The 13,835-nt window shown below is 33.5% G+C and overlaps 1 protein-coding gene across 14 annotated transcripts; it reads left to right on the forward strand.

Annotated features, from left to right (window-relative positions):
* Window positions 1–7,325: 7,325 nt before the first annotated feature.
* Window positions 7,326–11,908, forward strand: LOC103503903 (protein SHI RELATED SEQUENCE 3). 14 transcript variants are annotated; one of them, XM_051083698.1, is made up of 4 exons: window positions 7,401–7,548; window positions 7,897–9,187; window positions 9,299–11,097; window positions 11,312–11,908. In XM_051083698.1, exons 3-4 carry the CDS (start codon window positions 10,533–10,535, stop codon window positions 11,668–11,670), a joined length of 924 nt encoding a protein of 307 aa, XP_050939655.1. In that variant the 5' UTR covers window positions 7,401–7,548; window positions 7,897–9,187; window positions 9,299–10,532; the 3' UTR covers window positions 11,671–11,908. The 14 variants fall into 14 exon arrangements, with proteins under 14 accessions (XP_008466512.2, XP_050939655.1, XP_050939663.1 ...); XM_051083706.1 differs by having other exon boundaries at window positions 9,129–9,195; window positions 9,303–11,097; XM_051083705.1 differs by having other exon boundaries at window positions 9,129–9,187.
* The last annotated feature ends 1,927 nt before the right edge of the window (window positions 11,909–13,835 follow it).

Below are 13,835 nucleotides of genomic sequence, written 5' to 3' on the forward strand. Positions count from 1 at the left end.
TTATTTAGGAACCATTAAATTACAAATCAAATCCTCGTTCTTTTAAATCCTCGTTCTTTTATTGTATTAAAAATTTATGTTTCTTTAAATTTTTTTCAAACATAAAATTTATCCTAAATTTTGAATTTAATTTTTATTCATACAAAATAATATGCTTTCACACTCCATTTTGAGTTTTATTCTTATTTGGTATTCCCATGTTAAAATTATAATACACTTTAATCATTAAATTTAGAGTATTATTTTATTTTAATCTATAATGTACAAAAGGTACACTTTTATTCCTCAAATTTTCACTAAACTCACTTGGTATTAATCTATTAATCAAGTTTAAAAGAATTAAATTAAATAATCTTCTATCCCAATTTAAAGTAATTAGAAAAATCATATAACAATTATTTGAAGACAAAAAAAAAAATCATTTGTAAAATTGATAATTTTTTTTTAGAAAGAAACCAATGAGGGTCAGGGGTGCACCAAGCATTCCCACTAGGTGAGCACCCTTTTAACACCCTCATCATTCCTAATAGTATATTCATTAAGATCAGAGGAAATCAATCTCATACAAAAGAGGCTTAAGGTAAGTCTATCAAATAATGTACAAAGCTCCAAGATTTAAAGCAATAGAGGAGGGAGAATAATTCTTAAAAAAAGCTTGCCTTTAGATAACCATAGATCTATAAGGTTGCATATGTCGTCCCACAAATTATTAGCATTGGAGATGGTGTTTCTAAAGAGCCTTTTGTTTTTTTCTAGCCAAATGGACCAGATGAAGGCCACCAGAAGATTGAAGGAGATCATCCCTTTTCTGGACATTGTGTTGTGATTGAGAATTAAGGCAATTAGACTATTGAGATTTTCAAAAGTACCATCTCTTTTTAGTATAAAGTTAGTTTTATTCCATAGAAAATTGGCTGTAAAGCAGAAAAGGAAGAGATGATAATCCACTGTTTTATTGGCCTTTCTGCACATAACACACCAAATAGGATTTAAACACAGTTTTCATTCTCATATGGATCAAGTCAATCGTTAAAATCCCATTATTAATCATGGTCCATAGAAAAACTTTACATTTTTTAGGGATCTTTGATTTCCAGAGCAACTTGTGCGAAAGAGAAGCAAAGTTGTCAATAGAGACAGGAAACTGCGGGAATATGGCAAGTTTAACTGACCCAACTAAGAAGCAATGGTTGTTATTTAGCCTTTAAAGGGGGATGTCATTACCTCCATGTTGAGAGAGGATGGGAAGACCAGATTTGATCTTCCTCCATTGATTATTTTTCCTGTCATTAAGAGTTCTTCTAGGATTGATGTCCCAATCATCGATGCAATCATTCCACATCTCTCTGATGGAACCTTCTTTAATGTTGGATAGAGCATAAAGCCTATCATAGCTTTTTTTTAGAGAAGCACGACCACTCCATTTGAAATTCCATAAGGATAAGGATCTTCCATTTTTAACCTTCCAATCAATATTTTCACTAAACCACATAATGCCACTAGTAATAGCTTTCCAAGGGGCGTTAATGCTACTAAATCTACTTTGATAAGGGATGTCTCTTAGGAAGGACTTTGTGTATGTAGCATTAATGAATTGTAATGACCCAACTCTTTATACTAAGCTGAAGTCATTACTGCTAAACGAAAATAAAAATTTTCTTAGCATAATGAGAAAACAACACTAATTTTAACTGAAAACCTCAAATGCTCATTAAAATTATAAATAATCAAAATATGTAGAAATAAATCTCTAAAATAAAATCCTAGCTTGGCCCTATCTAGTTTTAAAAGAAAAATAATCAAAGAATACCAAAGTACTGAAATCATAACTGAAAAGTAAAAGCGAAAGCAAACAGTTCCCTTATGGCACGTTATGGTCACTTCTTATCATTCGTCAGCTTTTCTTTACCCTTACCTCTACCTCTGCCTGAAAGATTAAACATAGAAGGAGTAAGTATAAACATATATTTAGTAAGAGAGCTACTACTAGTTCCGCTAGGTGTCTGTTAACTTCCCATTAGAGTCTTGCAAAAAAGTACCCCTAAACTGGCACGTTCTCGAACACACACAAACTAATGATTCCGTAGAAACATCTTTGATATTCGATGAATCCAAAGGAACACCTAAAACAAAACTGGTCTTTAGTGAACTCGAAAGAACACCTAGGACAAATTGGTTCTCAGTGAACTCGAAGGAACACTTAAGACAATTGGGTTGTAAGTGATCCATTGGACCACTCATATATGTAACATCTCATGAGACTGGTAATCTCATCGAATCACACAATCATAAAAAGGTGGTGATTCCGAGGGACACCCATATGGGTATGACTCTAATAGATAAAGTTAATAGAACACCCTATCCATAGCATGTAGCACATCATAACATCATAAACATGACATGAATATTAATGATCATAACGTTCTTAATCATGAGATTAATTTTTCATGCATCAACATCAACATAATTAGTCATCATCATCAACATAACTCAGTCATAACTATCAGTCATTAACATACGTTATTAATACATTATGCATTTTAGTTACATCAATGCATAACAGGGAAATCACATGCAAACTCTTAATTTCAATATGAGGGTCTAGTAGGAGAATCACTTACTTGAAGATTAGCTTAACCAAAAATATTCCTAACAGCAATAGTCAATTCAACCTTAATTGGGAAAAATCAAAGCTCTCAGTTTCTTCAATAAACTCTAACCAAGTCTTCATAAAAATATAATCCAACTTAAATGAGATTCCATCTTAAAATTCAAAATTAAATTATTTAGGGTCCAAAAATTAATATCTCACGGATGTATCCGAAACCCATTAAAAACTTAATAAAACTCACCAAAATAGAGGAAAAAGACAAAAAATAAAATTGGTGGCTCAATTAAAGGGGATCGGCTTAGGTGGTGACATGGATGGACGCGTTTGGCTCATGACTGAAGGAGGAGAAGGCGAGCGACTTGGCTTGTGGCTGAAGGGGCTACAAGGATACGGCTCACTTACGCACACGGCTTGGACGGCTGACACAACTTGGATTTGAGGAGTTCGACTCGGTGCTTACGACGGCGGATCGACAGAGGAGATGACGGCTCGATCGATGATGAAGAACAAGGCATTGAAACACAACAGAGCACGACAGAAACCCAACCCACAACTACGGCTCTTGTTCGTGTGGCTTGGATGTACGATGTGTTCAACGACTAGCTTGCAATCGGCCTCGATGGCAAGATCAATGGACGATAGATGGGTGGCGGTGAATGACAGTGAGAAGGCTAACGACGGCGACAAGTCCTTGCTTAGCGGCTCAGGTTTGGTGGCTAGAGGTTTTGTCTTAAGGAGGAAGAAGATGAATTGTAAACACATTTTCCGTCTTATAAGGAAAAATAATAATAATAAAATTATTTTCCTTTTCTTTTTCCTTATTCTTTTTCAAAAACAAATCTCATACCAATCCAATCTCTTTTTTATCTTCTTTTTCTCTTCTCCCAAAAATAATATCAATTATTTTTCTCTCCTCAATCACATCCACTTTTATTTTCCCAAAATAATATATATATTTCCTTACATAATTATATTTTCATAATATAATTATCCATAACTTCATAACTAAATTAATTATATAATCATATTTCACTACTACAAAAATCGGATTACTTGACGTTAAGACAACGTCAATTAAACGTTTACTTGACATTTTTAAAAGCGTCAAGTAATCGACTGTCAAGTATAGTCTGATTACTTGACACTAAAAAACCGTCAAGTATACGTATACTTGACACTACAACACCGTATAATCAAGTATACGTATAATTAAATTTATATAATTACATATAATCTCACCAATTTAAATCAACAAATAACATACAACTTAAACCAAATCTTTCATCACTAAAAGTTCCAAATTTCAAATGATTAATTAAATATTTTTTCCAAAAATATCTAATTGATTTTAATTTCTAAAAAATCAAACAATTCCCAATAATATCTCAAATTATCTCCAATTAACACCTTAATAATTCAAACATAACTAAAATTATTCCAAGATAATTAAAAAATTAAGAATTACCTTATTTTGGGGCATTACATGAATGTTCTCCATAGAGCTTTTGGTTCACAATGGTACCTTCGTAATCACTTATTCAGTAGGGCAAAGTTTGTGTCCGCAATAGGAGTGATACCTAGACCACCTTTCTGTTTAGGGGAAGTAGCAATTTTCCAGCTGACAGGGTTTAATCTCCTTTTATTTGAGCTTTTAAGACACAAGTTATCATAGTTTCCTCTCCAAAGAAAGTTTCTCCAATGCTTTTAAATTTTCTTACAAGAGGTCTTAGCAGCTTTAAAGATAGAGAGTTGATAAGTGGAGAGACTAGCTAAGAAAGAATTGATCATTGTGAATCTGCCACCTTTAGATATGAAAGCATATTTTCAGTTGTTCAACTTTTTATGAACCTTGTCGGTGATATTATCCCAGAAAGAGCAAGTTCTAGGTTTACCACTAAGAGGCATTCCTAAGTAGAAAATTGGAAAAAATTGAATGTTGATACCCTAGCTATTTTCGACTCTATCCACTACAAAAAAAAAATGGAGGTCTCCCGACGAACAAAAGCATCGGGAGATATATGAAAAGTTTTTCGACGCATAAATTTGCGTTGGGAACAGCGTTGGGAGAGGCTCTCCCGATGCACAAAATATAGAGTCAGGATTCCTTGTCATCTATCGACACACAAAATAGAGCATCGAGAGATGTCAAGGGATCTTCCGACGCTAAATTTATGGGTCAGGAGATCCTCTATTCTTTTTTTTTTTTTTTTTTTTTTTGCAAAACTGAGAACGAGATCTAAACAAACGAATGGAAAAATTAGCAATCAACATTATTGATACATACTTTAAACATAAAGAACAATAAAGAACATAAATAACAATAAAAACAATAACAAAATCAACAACAATAACAAAAAATTTACACCGAAAGGGAAGACTGAGAACATAAAGAACAATAATAAAAAATCAACACAATAAAAACAAAATTTACACAATCAACAACAAATCCACAACAAAATGAATATAGTTTAAATATTATTCATGCAAATCTACAAAACAATCACAAGTTTAATTATATTTCTAATACCTAAACCAAAATAAAGGAAAAAAAAGAATGACTTACCATCGGCGAGGGGCGGCGGACGAATGTGAAGATCGGATGGCGGAGATTGACGACGAAGACTGGATGGTGGATGGCAACGAAAATCTTCTTCCTCTTTTGGAAGTTTGAAATCTCTCTCTCTCTCTTTCTCATTTTTTGGTTTCCTTTCAGATCTGTCAAACATTTCTGAAAATGGGTTTTAAAAGAGAACTCTCGACGTCGTTACTCATGGCATCGAGAAAAGTTAAATATATTTAAAAAAATTATAAACTTCTCCCGACGCCGTTATGTACGGCGTCGAAAGAAGTTAAATATATTTAAAAATTATAAACGTCTCCCGATGTCATACACAACGGTATCAGGAGAAGTTAAATATATTTAAAAAAATTAGAAACTTCTCTCAACGCCATTCCCAACGAATCATTAATGGCGTCGGGATCTTCGATTACTTCCGACGACATCTCTGATGTCATGCAGGATGTGTTGGGAAAACCTATCTGACATAATTAATGTATGAAAATTTCCGACTGATAGTTCTCAACGCGTGCATGGGGTGTCGGGATAAGTTGTTATTCCCGATGCTATTCGCCCCGACATCGAAAAAAGTTCTTTTGCCCAACGTGTAAAAAGTGGCATCGGGATAAGATGTATGTTCTGACATCGTTTCTTCCGATGCCTTTTTATGCGTCGGAAAAACCTTGATTTCTTGTAGTGATCAGTCCTTTCCTTTTCAATATTGACAGGGGATATTGAAGATTTAGATAAGTTTATATTCAGACCTAATGCAACCTCAAAGAGATGTATGGAAAATTGAAGGTTATGCCTCTGTTAAGCTTAATATAATTTTGCCACAAGACTTACCATTGATGAGGATCAAGTACTGCACTGTGGAGATGCCAACTTTAATCCAAGTCCTCCATTTCTGAGAGAAGTTTTTCTTCTCAAGCATGAAATTAATCAATGAATTTTCAACTGATTTTGTCAAAAGATTTTTCAAGATCAATTTTAGTGACAAATCCTCAAGTTTTCTATTTTTTCCATAAGTATATAGCCTCATTTGCAACAAGGATTGCATTAGTGATTTGTCTACCATGAACAAAGAACATTTGGTTCTCAGAGATGGTATTTGGGAGGACCGCTTTCAGTCTTATGGATAGAGCTTTGGCTATAATTTTGTATAAGGAGGTGGTGAGATTGATGGGCCTGAAGTTCAAGACATATTTTCTTTTCTCCTTCTTAGCAATAAATGCAGTGTAGGTCTTATTTGTTATCTTATTGATCTCTCCAATTAAAAAAAAAAAAAAAAAAATCCTAGAACACTTCCAATAGATCGGTCTTGGAAATGTTCCAAAATTGTTTTAAAAAATCTAAGGTAAAGCAATCAGGATCAGAAGCTTTGTTGCCTTCAAAGGAGAATATAGAGTTTTTGATGTCTTCTTCATTGAAAGGAGCAATGAGTAGCTTTGAAGAGATGTTGTCAATAGGCTTACATTCAAGATTATCAATGAGACAAATGATTTGTAGCTTAGTAGCATAGATTGAGTTGAAGTGATCAACAAAGGCTTTCTGAATTCCTTCATTTGTATTGTGATTGATGTTCTGTGTATCGTAGATTTCAGAAATCCGATTTCTTCTTCTTCTAGCAGTACACTTTTTAGTGAAAAAAATTGGTATTTTTGTCACCTTCATTAATTAAGCCATAATCTTTTAGCTCTTTGAGCCTAATATTCAGCTTTTTTAATGGTAGCATCCAACAGATCAATTTTGAGAGCAGTTCTTCTATCATAGTCCTCTTTAGAGAGAATATTTTGAGATTCCATAGAATCAATCTTGTCAATCTTTGATCTCTAAAGCATTATATCTTGATCTTTTGCACATGTTCTTTCAAACTGTCGAGATTTTATATTTTTAGCAAGCTACTTAAGCCTTTTCATAGAAGAATATCCGGGGTAGCCATCTTTCATACTTTCTGTCCACCATCTAGTAATGACCCTTTGAAAGCACTCTTCCTTATTCCAAACATCGTTAAGTCTAAAAGAAGCTGGCCCCCATGTGAGGCTAGGAGATTCAAAGATGATTGGGAAGTGGTCTAAGGTGATTCTGGTAAGCAGCTTACAATGATGAGAAGAGAATCTTTGCTCCCATCCTGAAGAGTATAAAAATCTATCCAACCTTGATAGAACAGGAACATCCCTCATATTAGACCAAGTGAAGAAACCATTAATAAGAGGGGGGACAATAATATTAAGATTATGAATAAGATAATTAAATTTATTCATGCTGAATTTAGCTGGATTGATGAATGATATTTCTGATCTCCATCTCACTACATTGAAATCACCACCTAAGAGCCAGTTGGAACAACAAGAAAGGGATAAGTTGTTAAGTTCCTCTCGTAAGTATCTCTTTATTTTTTCTATTGACAGCCCATAAACAGCAGTGAGCCACCAACTATAACCATCATGCTCAATGATGTTTGTTGAAATAAAGAAAGATCTTTCTATAAAGTTGACCACATTATGTTTTAAATCATCCTACATTAATAGAACACCACCAGATCTTCCTTCAGCTTTTTTAAAAAGCCATTTAATGCTAATAGAACTTCATAAAGATTTGATAATTCTATTGCACATAGTAAGCAATTTAGTTTCAGAAAGATAAACAAAATTAGAAGAGTAGCTAGAAATTTCTTTTTTTATTTGAGTTATTTTAATGGGAATAGTTAATCCCACTTACATTCCAGGAAAGTATTTTCATGGGGAACTATTGGATCCTGAGGGCTCGTAGCCAATTTCAACATTGTTATAACTTTCCATCTTGATCTTGGAGATGCTAGCATTGTTGTCAAAAGCAGGAGCAAGTTTGAGATTGTTGTCTTTGAACCAAGAGATGAGTTATTTTTTGAAAAGATCTTCATTGATATCTTTATTGCCAATCCATCTATCAGATTGCTTTTCTTCTTCACTGTCCACCAAAGTGACCAAACTGTCTCTGATGATCTCAAACTGAGTTAGGGAGATTTTTATTAGTGTCATCAAAGGGAGAGCCAGGACTTGAAATGTGTTCAACGTCCATTTCATCAGCTAAGGGTGATATGTTTACCAACTCCACTATAAGATTTATGGCCTTCTCTTTTCTTCCTGGTGAGTCTTTAATAGGCTTAGGATTGAGCTCAATGGCTTTGGTGCTATTGATTTGGACTCTATAAACCACTCTTGGACTCTTCTTCTTCTGCATGAATTTGTTTTTTGGTGGGCTGATTTTTAATGGTTTGAGAGGTCCTGTCAAGGCATGATGGGCTTTCTCTGTATGTTGAGCTTTCAATTCGAAGAGGTTTGGCAATGACATTCTCTTGGTTATAGAAAAAACTTTTATTCTTGGGGGAGAGGAAACTCACTTTTCTTCTAAGATTTGTGGTTTGTTGAGGCCAACCCGGTTGATCAGAATAGACCACAATACCCTTTTCTTTGTCCATTTTCCCTGATATGATTGATTTGAACCTGCCATCATTGCCCATACCTCCATCAAAATTTAGAAATTATTATGGCCTTGGACTTTGAGTCAGAACAATTTGAATTTGTCATTCGTTTGTCACTATTCTGGTCATGCTTTGATGGCTTCCTTTGTTTTCTGTTCTTCTTCTCCGTGAGATAGCAACAAATCTAATAAAGGAGTAATTTTCAACTTCAAAATCAAACTCATCAAATTCTGACGAAGCTTGCCTAGTGAAAGAGCCATGGATGTTTGCATTTCTCTCTTTAAACAATCTTCCTTTAGTGTAGGAGTTTGTATGAACTGTAAGGATGTTACCTTTATCATCTGTGATGTTGATCTGAGCTGGAATGAAGCTCGTATAGTTGTGTCTAACCTTAAGACGAGCTTTAATTAAGTCAGTTTTTTCCCATTGTTAATTTAAAGACTTCAACTAATCCTCCACAAGCATCTCCTATCTGTTTAAAGGAGTGCATATTTCAGGTAGCTAAGGGGAGACCTCTGAAACTAGTCCATCCTCCATAGTTAGGAACTAATTTGGGGTAGGCATGTAACTCTTCTGTCCAAATCTCAAATTTGATATAAAATTTTCCAAGTACAGTAGTCCAGTCTCTATTGCTACATAAAAGTCTAACCTACTCCTTTTCTTGCAGAAAGATGATGGCTTTTTCAGCATGGAAGGGCTGTTACGTGAACTTGGATTCAATTTGCTTGGACATCTTCTCAAAAATTCTATCCCAATCATCGTGCATGTACCTTTTAGTGATTATCATCGTGTTTTCCCAATCAATATGTGCTTCTTCATAGAGTCCAATTCTTGATATTTTCACTATTAGTAGAGCTATCATCACTTGAGCTTTCTAAAGATTGAATTTTTGCATACGATCTCTTTTTTGTATTTTTGCCATCAGTGTAGGAATCACAAGAAGAGGTGTTGGTGTGAGCTTCTCTACAAGTTTGGCCTTAGAAAGGTATTTTTCTGCTTCATCCTTGTAGTTAAGCATATTGAAAAAAATTATCCAACTCGTTAGCTCTACACTCTCTGGGACCAGTAAACACCCCTTTCTGCCTTTATCATCCACCTCAAAGATCTCAACAAGGTGTTCTTTCTTGTTTTGAGTTTTGCTCAGCCATAGGCATTGTCCATTTCCTCGGTTTTCCATAAAAACTTATTGTTTCTTAGAGTGTTGAACAGAGCATTGACTGCTTTTTTCAACCATGAGAGCTCATCCGGGGTTATGACTATAATATAGGTTTTGTGGGCACTATATTCGGTGATCAGGAATCTTGTACTTGCCTTCTTGTTCAGCTCGAGTAAAAACTCTTTTTTTTTTTTCAACTTGACAGTATCTAGGGAAGATTTTGGAAAGCGAAGATGAACTTTCAGAAAAAAGTTTGTAAAATTTGATAAAAAAAAGTGTTGAATGGTAAAACCAAAGATAAAATAAAACCAAACTTAAATTAAATAAAGTTATAAAAAATCAAATAATAATAAAAATCTAAAATGAGCCAAACTTAATTACCATATGGGTTTAAGGTACACAATTCCCCACACATATCAAAACTCTAAGGTCAAAATTTTTGAAATGTACAATTCAAATAACCTAAGGGTTAAAATGGTACATTTCTAAAAGCCTCATATTTTAGAGAGAGAGATCCGAGTACTTAAGCAAGACGGCGTTTGCAGGCCATCTTCCAAATTCCAACTCCATTATTGCAAATCTAATAATAACTTCTCTACCCTCTCTTTCTTTCACTTTTGCCCTAAACCCGAAAAAGGGAAAAAAGAAAAAAAAAAAAAACTTTGGAGCTAGTCCATTTTATTAGTGATATTTATATTAATGGCGAAATTGGAGGTGGAAAAACAATATTAAGTGGGTAGGAATTATGACGGAGTTGTTCTATTTAGATCGGAAGCAAGAAGATGATCCAGAAAATCAAAGAACAAGATCAGAACAGCAGTTGTTTTTGTATAATGGTAGATCAAATAATCCACAACAGATCTACTCCAAAGAATTCCAGATATGGCCGCAGTACTATTCTCACAACCATCATCTTCCAAACCAAAATGTTGAGAATTACATTTCCTTTGGTGTGGGGCCTAGTAGAAGATCCAGCTTGATGATCAATGCCTTTGATCATGACTTTGTTTCGAGATCAGGGTTTACGATGACGAGACATAGTGGCGGAGGAGGTGGCGGTGGGATGAATTGTCAAGATTGTGGGAATCAAGCTAAGAAGGATTGTTCCCATTTGAGATGTAGGACTTGTTGTAAGAGTCGAGGGTTTCATTGTCAAACTCATGTCAAAAGTACTTGGGTTCCAGCTGCAAAACGTCGTGAACGACAACAACAACGTCATCAACAATTACGAGCGGATCAATCTTCAGATCAGACTGTTCCCAAAATTCATAGAGCAAATCAACCGTCTCTCACTCCTACTATCACTTCAGGTAATCATTCGTCTTAACTAAACTCATAATCAAAAGCTGATGGGTTATAATAATATTTTTTTGGTTCAGCCAACATTTGTGGTTGGATGTGATGCTGTAGCGACTTAAAATTTTAGTTTCTCCCTAGACGTTGAAAGTTCGATAACCATCCATCTCTGTAATTAAGGTGGTTTTCGTTTAACTTCTTCTAATCAAGGTTGGTTTGAAAAATTAGGGTTAGAACTTGGAAACTTTCAAGGTGAATTCAATTCGTCAGCTGTTTTTCGATGCGTCAAAGTTAGCGCGATTGACAATGTAGAAGAACAATTAGCATATCAAACAGCAGTGAACATTGGTGGACATATGTTCAAAGGAATTCTTTACGACCAAGGTCCAGAAAACAACCAAATTAATTTGAGCTCAGGCGGTGACGGAGAAAATGATGGGCAAGGGCTAGATTTGGTGATCGGAGCATCAAACTGCAGTGGGAGAGTGAATAACCAATCCACTCCATTTGTGGAATCTTCATTGTATCCCATCCCAATCAACTCATTCAACAACGGTACGCAATTTTTCCCTTCTTCTAGAACATGAAAGAACAAAAGGGATTCAAGTTGAATTCATAAAATTAGGAAAAAACTCAATGGTTTTATGGTGGATGTTTAATTTATGTATTGAGTTAAGTTGATTATGATGATGATGATAATTGGATTGAAATTTGGAGGCTATGTATTGCATTATTATGTTTGCGTTGGTTCCCATATGTATCATAATAAGTGATTTAATGTAATGTTAAATAAAAAGTGAAAAAGGCGAATGTTTTGGTTGGCAAGTACTGTTTGTGCGGCTGAAGCGGCGCTTAGAAAAAGGAAAAAAAACAAAAAGAGAGAGAGAGAGAGAGATTAGTGAAATTTTTGTAGGTGTGGAACTCGAAGTTGCTTTAACGCAGTTTAATCGGCCAGAGTTGCTGGGAGGGAACAAAGCATGGTCAACTATACAACTACATTACGTGTTCGGTTACCTATCCAAAAACATATTTATATGATTTCTTGCAAATTAATAAACTACTTCAACATTTCTTTTAGTTGTTTTACTCTTGAGATTTTGGTTATGTAAAATTTATGTTTATGAGTTTAATTTCAAAAAATTATAATAAGATCATTAATTATTATCAAACAACGTTCAAATATTTAGATTTTAATTTTAATTGGACCATATTTTGTTAGTTAAACTTGAGGAACGTGGATTAGTGTTTTAATGCTTCTTCACGCAGTGCAACTGTGTTTGTGCACGTGTCATGATTACGTGCTAATTATTAATTAATCAACATTAGCTGCTACAATCTCTATTTGATCTCTATAATCTATACTTTATTTTGTATTAATTTGTAGAATTTTATGTCTTAAAAACAACAAAAAGCGACTGTTTTCTTTTCTAATTGTTTCGAGCTTATCCATACGATTGTCCGTACCTTCTCATGATTGGTTTCTCCTAATAGAAGACAATTGAAGTTCTTATTTTGCCTTTTTATGTTCTTGTAGGACACTGTCCATTCTTAATTAGTTTCTGTATTTTTTTATTAAATAAATAAGTAGTACCATTAATGCTTTTCATCTCCTTTTTTCCTATTTTTTAGACATATGACTAGGGTTTTTTCTACCGGACAGCAGGGGATGAGCATTGATCAAACCGACTATTATCGGTTGAGTAAATATTCAAATAGAATCAATCAAGTCTTTAATTCTTTTTTTAAAATGTTGTCCGTTTGAAAAAATTCAAATGGACACCGATTAAACTTTTCATTATTTTTGGTCAACTACATTTTTTTCAGTCAACTTGCTTTGTTGAACTATCGTGTTCAACTTTTAGGATAAAGGGTGTTCTTTAGAATTTTGATTGTTATGAATTATGTATCATGAATGTTTATATTAATTTGAGTTTTTGCATCTTTTTAAATTGACTTTGGGTTTTTTCCTTTTTTTAATATATTAAGTTAAAGAGAATTTTGATGAGGTCTTTTTTATTTGGAGGTTGGAAATTTTTTATCTCTAATCTTTATGATTTTGTACTACAAAAATTTACATTTTAATTTAAATGCTTTAACCGTAGAATTTTGAGCTAATTACTAATTTGTTCATGATTAATTTTAAGGTGAGAAAATTACTAATTTTACTATTTATTAAGGGGTATTTGTAAAAATAGCATAAAAAGGATAATAGGGTTCATATTAATATTTTTTAAATTGTAAAAGTAGCAAATTTTAAAGTGAATAGTGATTTGATATTCTTTTGATATATAGTCATCTGATATATTCAATTATTAGTCTGATATTCTTTTGATATATAATCATCTGATATATTTAATTATTAGTCATATTTACAATACGAAAAAAAAAAAGTGTTATGGACTGCTTTTTTCTAAATTTCTTTATCATCTGATGCAATTTTCATTTATTAATTTACATGTGCTCTGATAAGAATATCTTAAATGAAAAACAAGAAGAAATTTCGTATCGATCCTTATAAAATAGGTAGATATATGTATATACATAAAGCAAGTTATATTGTGTATCCAACATGAATATTAAAAAAGAAAAAGTTGAAGGACTTAAATTTTGTAAATAAAAATAGTTACTTTAGGCTAAATTACAATATTTGTTTTGGAAGAAAGATAGTAATAATTAAACTGCATGTGAGAAATATATTAGGTGGAGAGAAGTGGGGTACAACAAAATACGCCTAATTAGGAGCAATGGAAGA

Source organism: Cucumis melo, chromosome 4, assembly GCF_025177605.1.
Source record: "Cucumis melo cultivar AY chromosome 4, USDA_Cmelo_AY_1.0, whole genome shotgun sequence".
NCBI classification, from domain to species: Eukaryota; Viridiplantae; Streptophyta; class Magnoliopsida; order Cucurbitales; family Cucurbitaceae; genus Cucumis; species Cucumis melo.

Bases quoted from the DNA above. Each gene is read 5' to 3' on its own strand.
- LOC103503903 (XM_008468290.3), top strand. From the start codon at position 7,431: ATGCTGAATTTAGCTGGATTGATGAATGATATTTCTGATCTCCATCTC. The intron at 7,549-10,554 runs GTAAGTATCTCT...TGTTCTATTTAG, and splicing joins TAAGTTGTTAAGTTCCTCTC to ATCGGAAGCAAGAAGATGAT. The intron at 11,098-11,311 runs GTAATCATTCGT...TTGAAAAATTAG, and splicing joins CACTCCTACTATCACTTCAG to GGTTAGAACTTGGAAACTTT.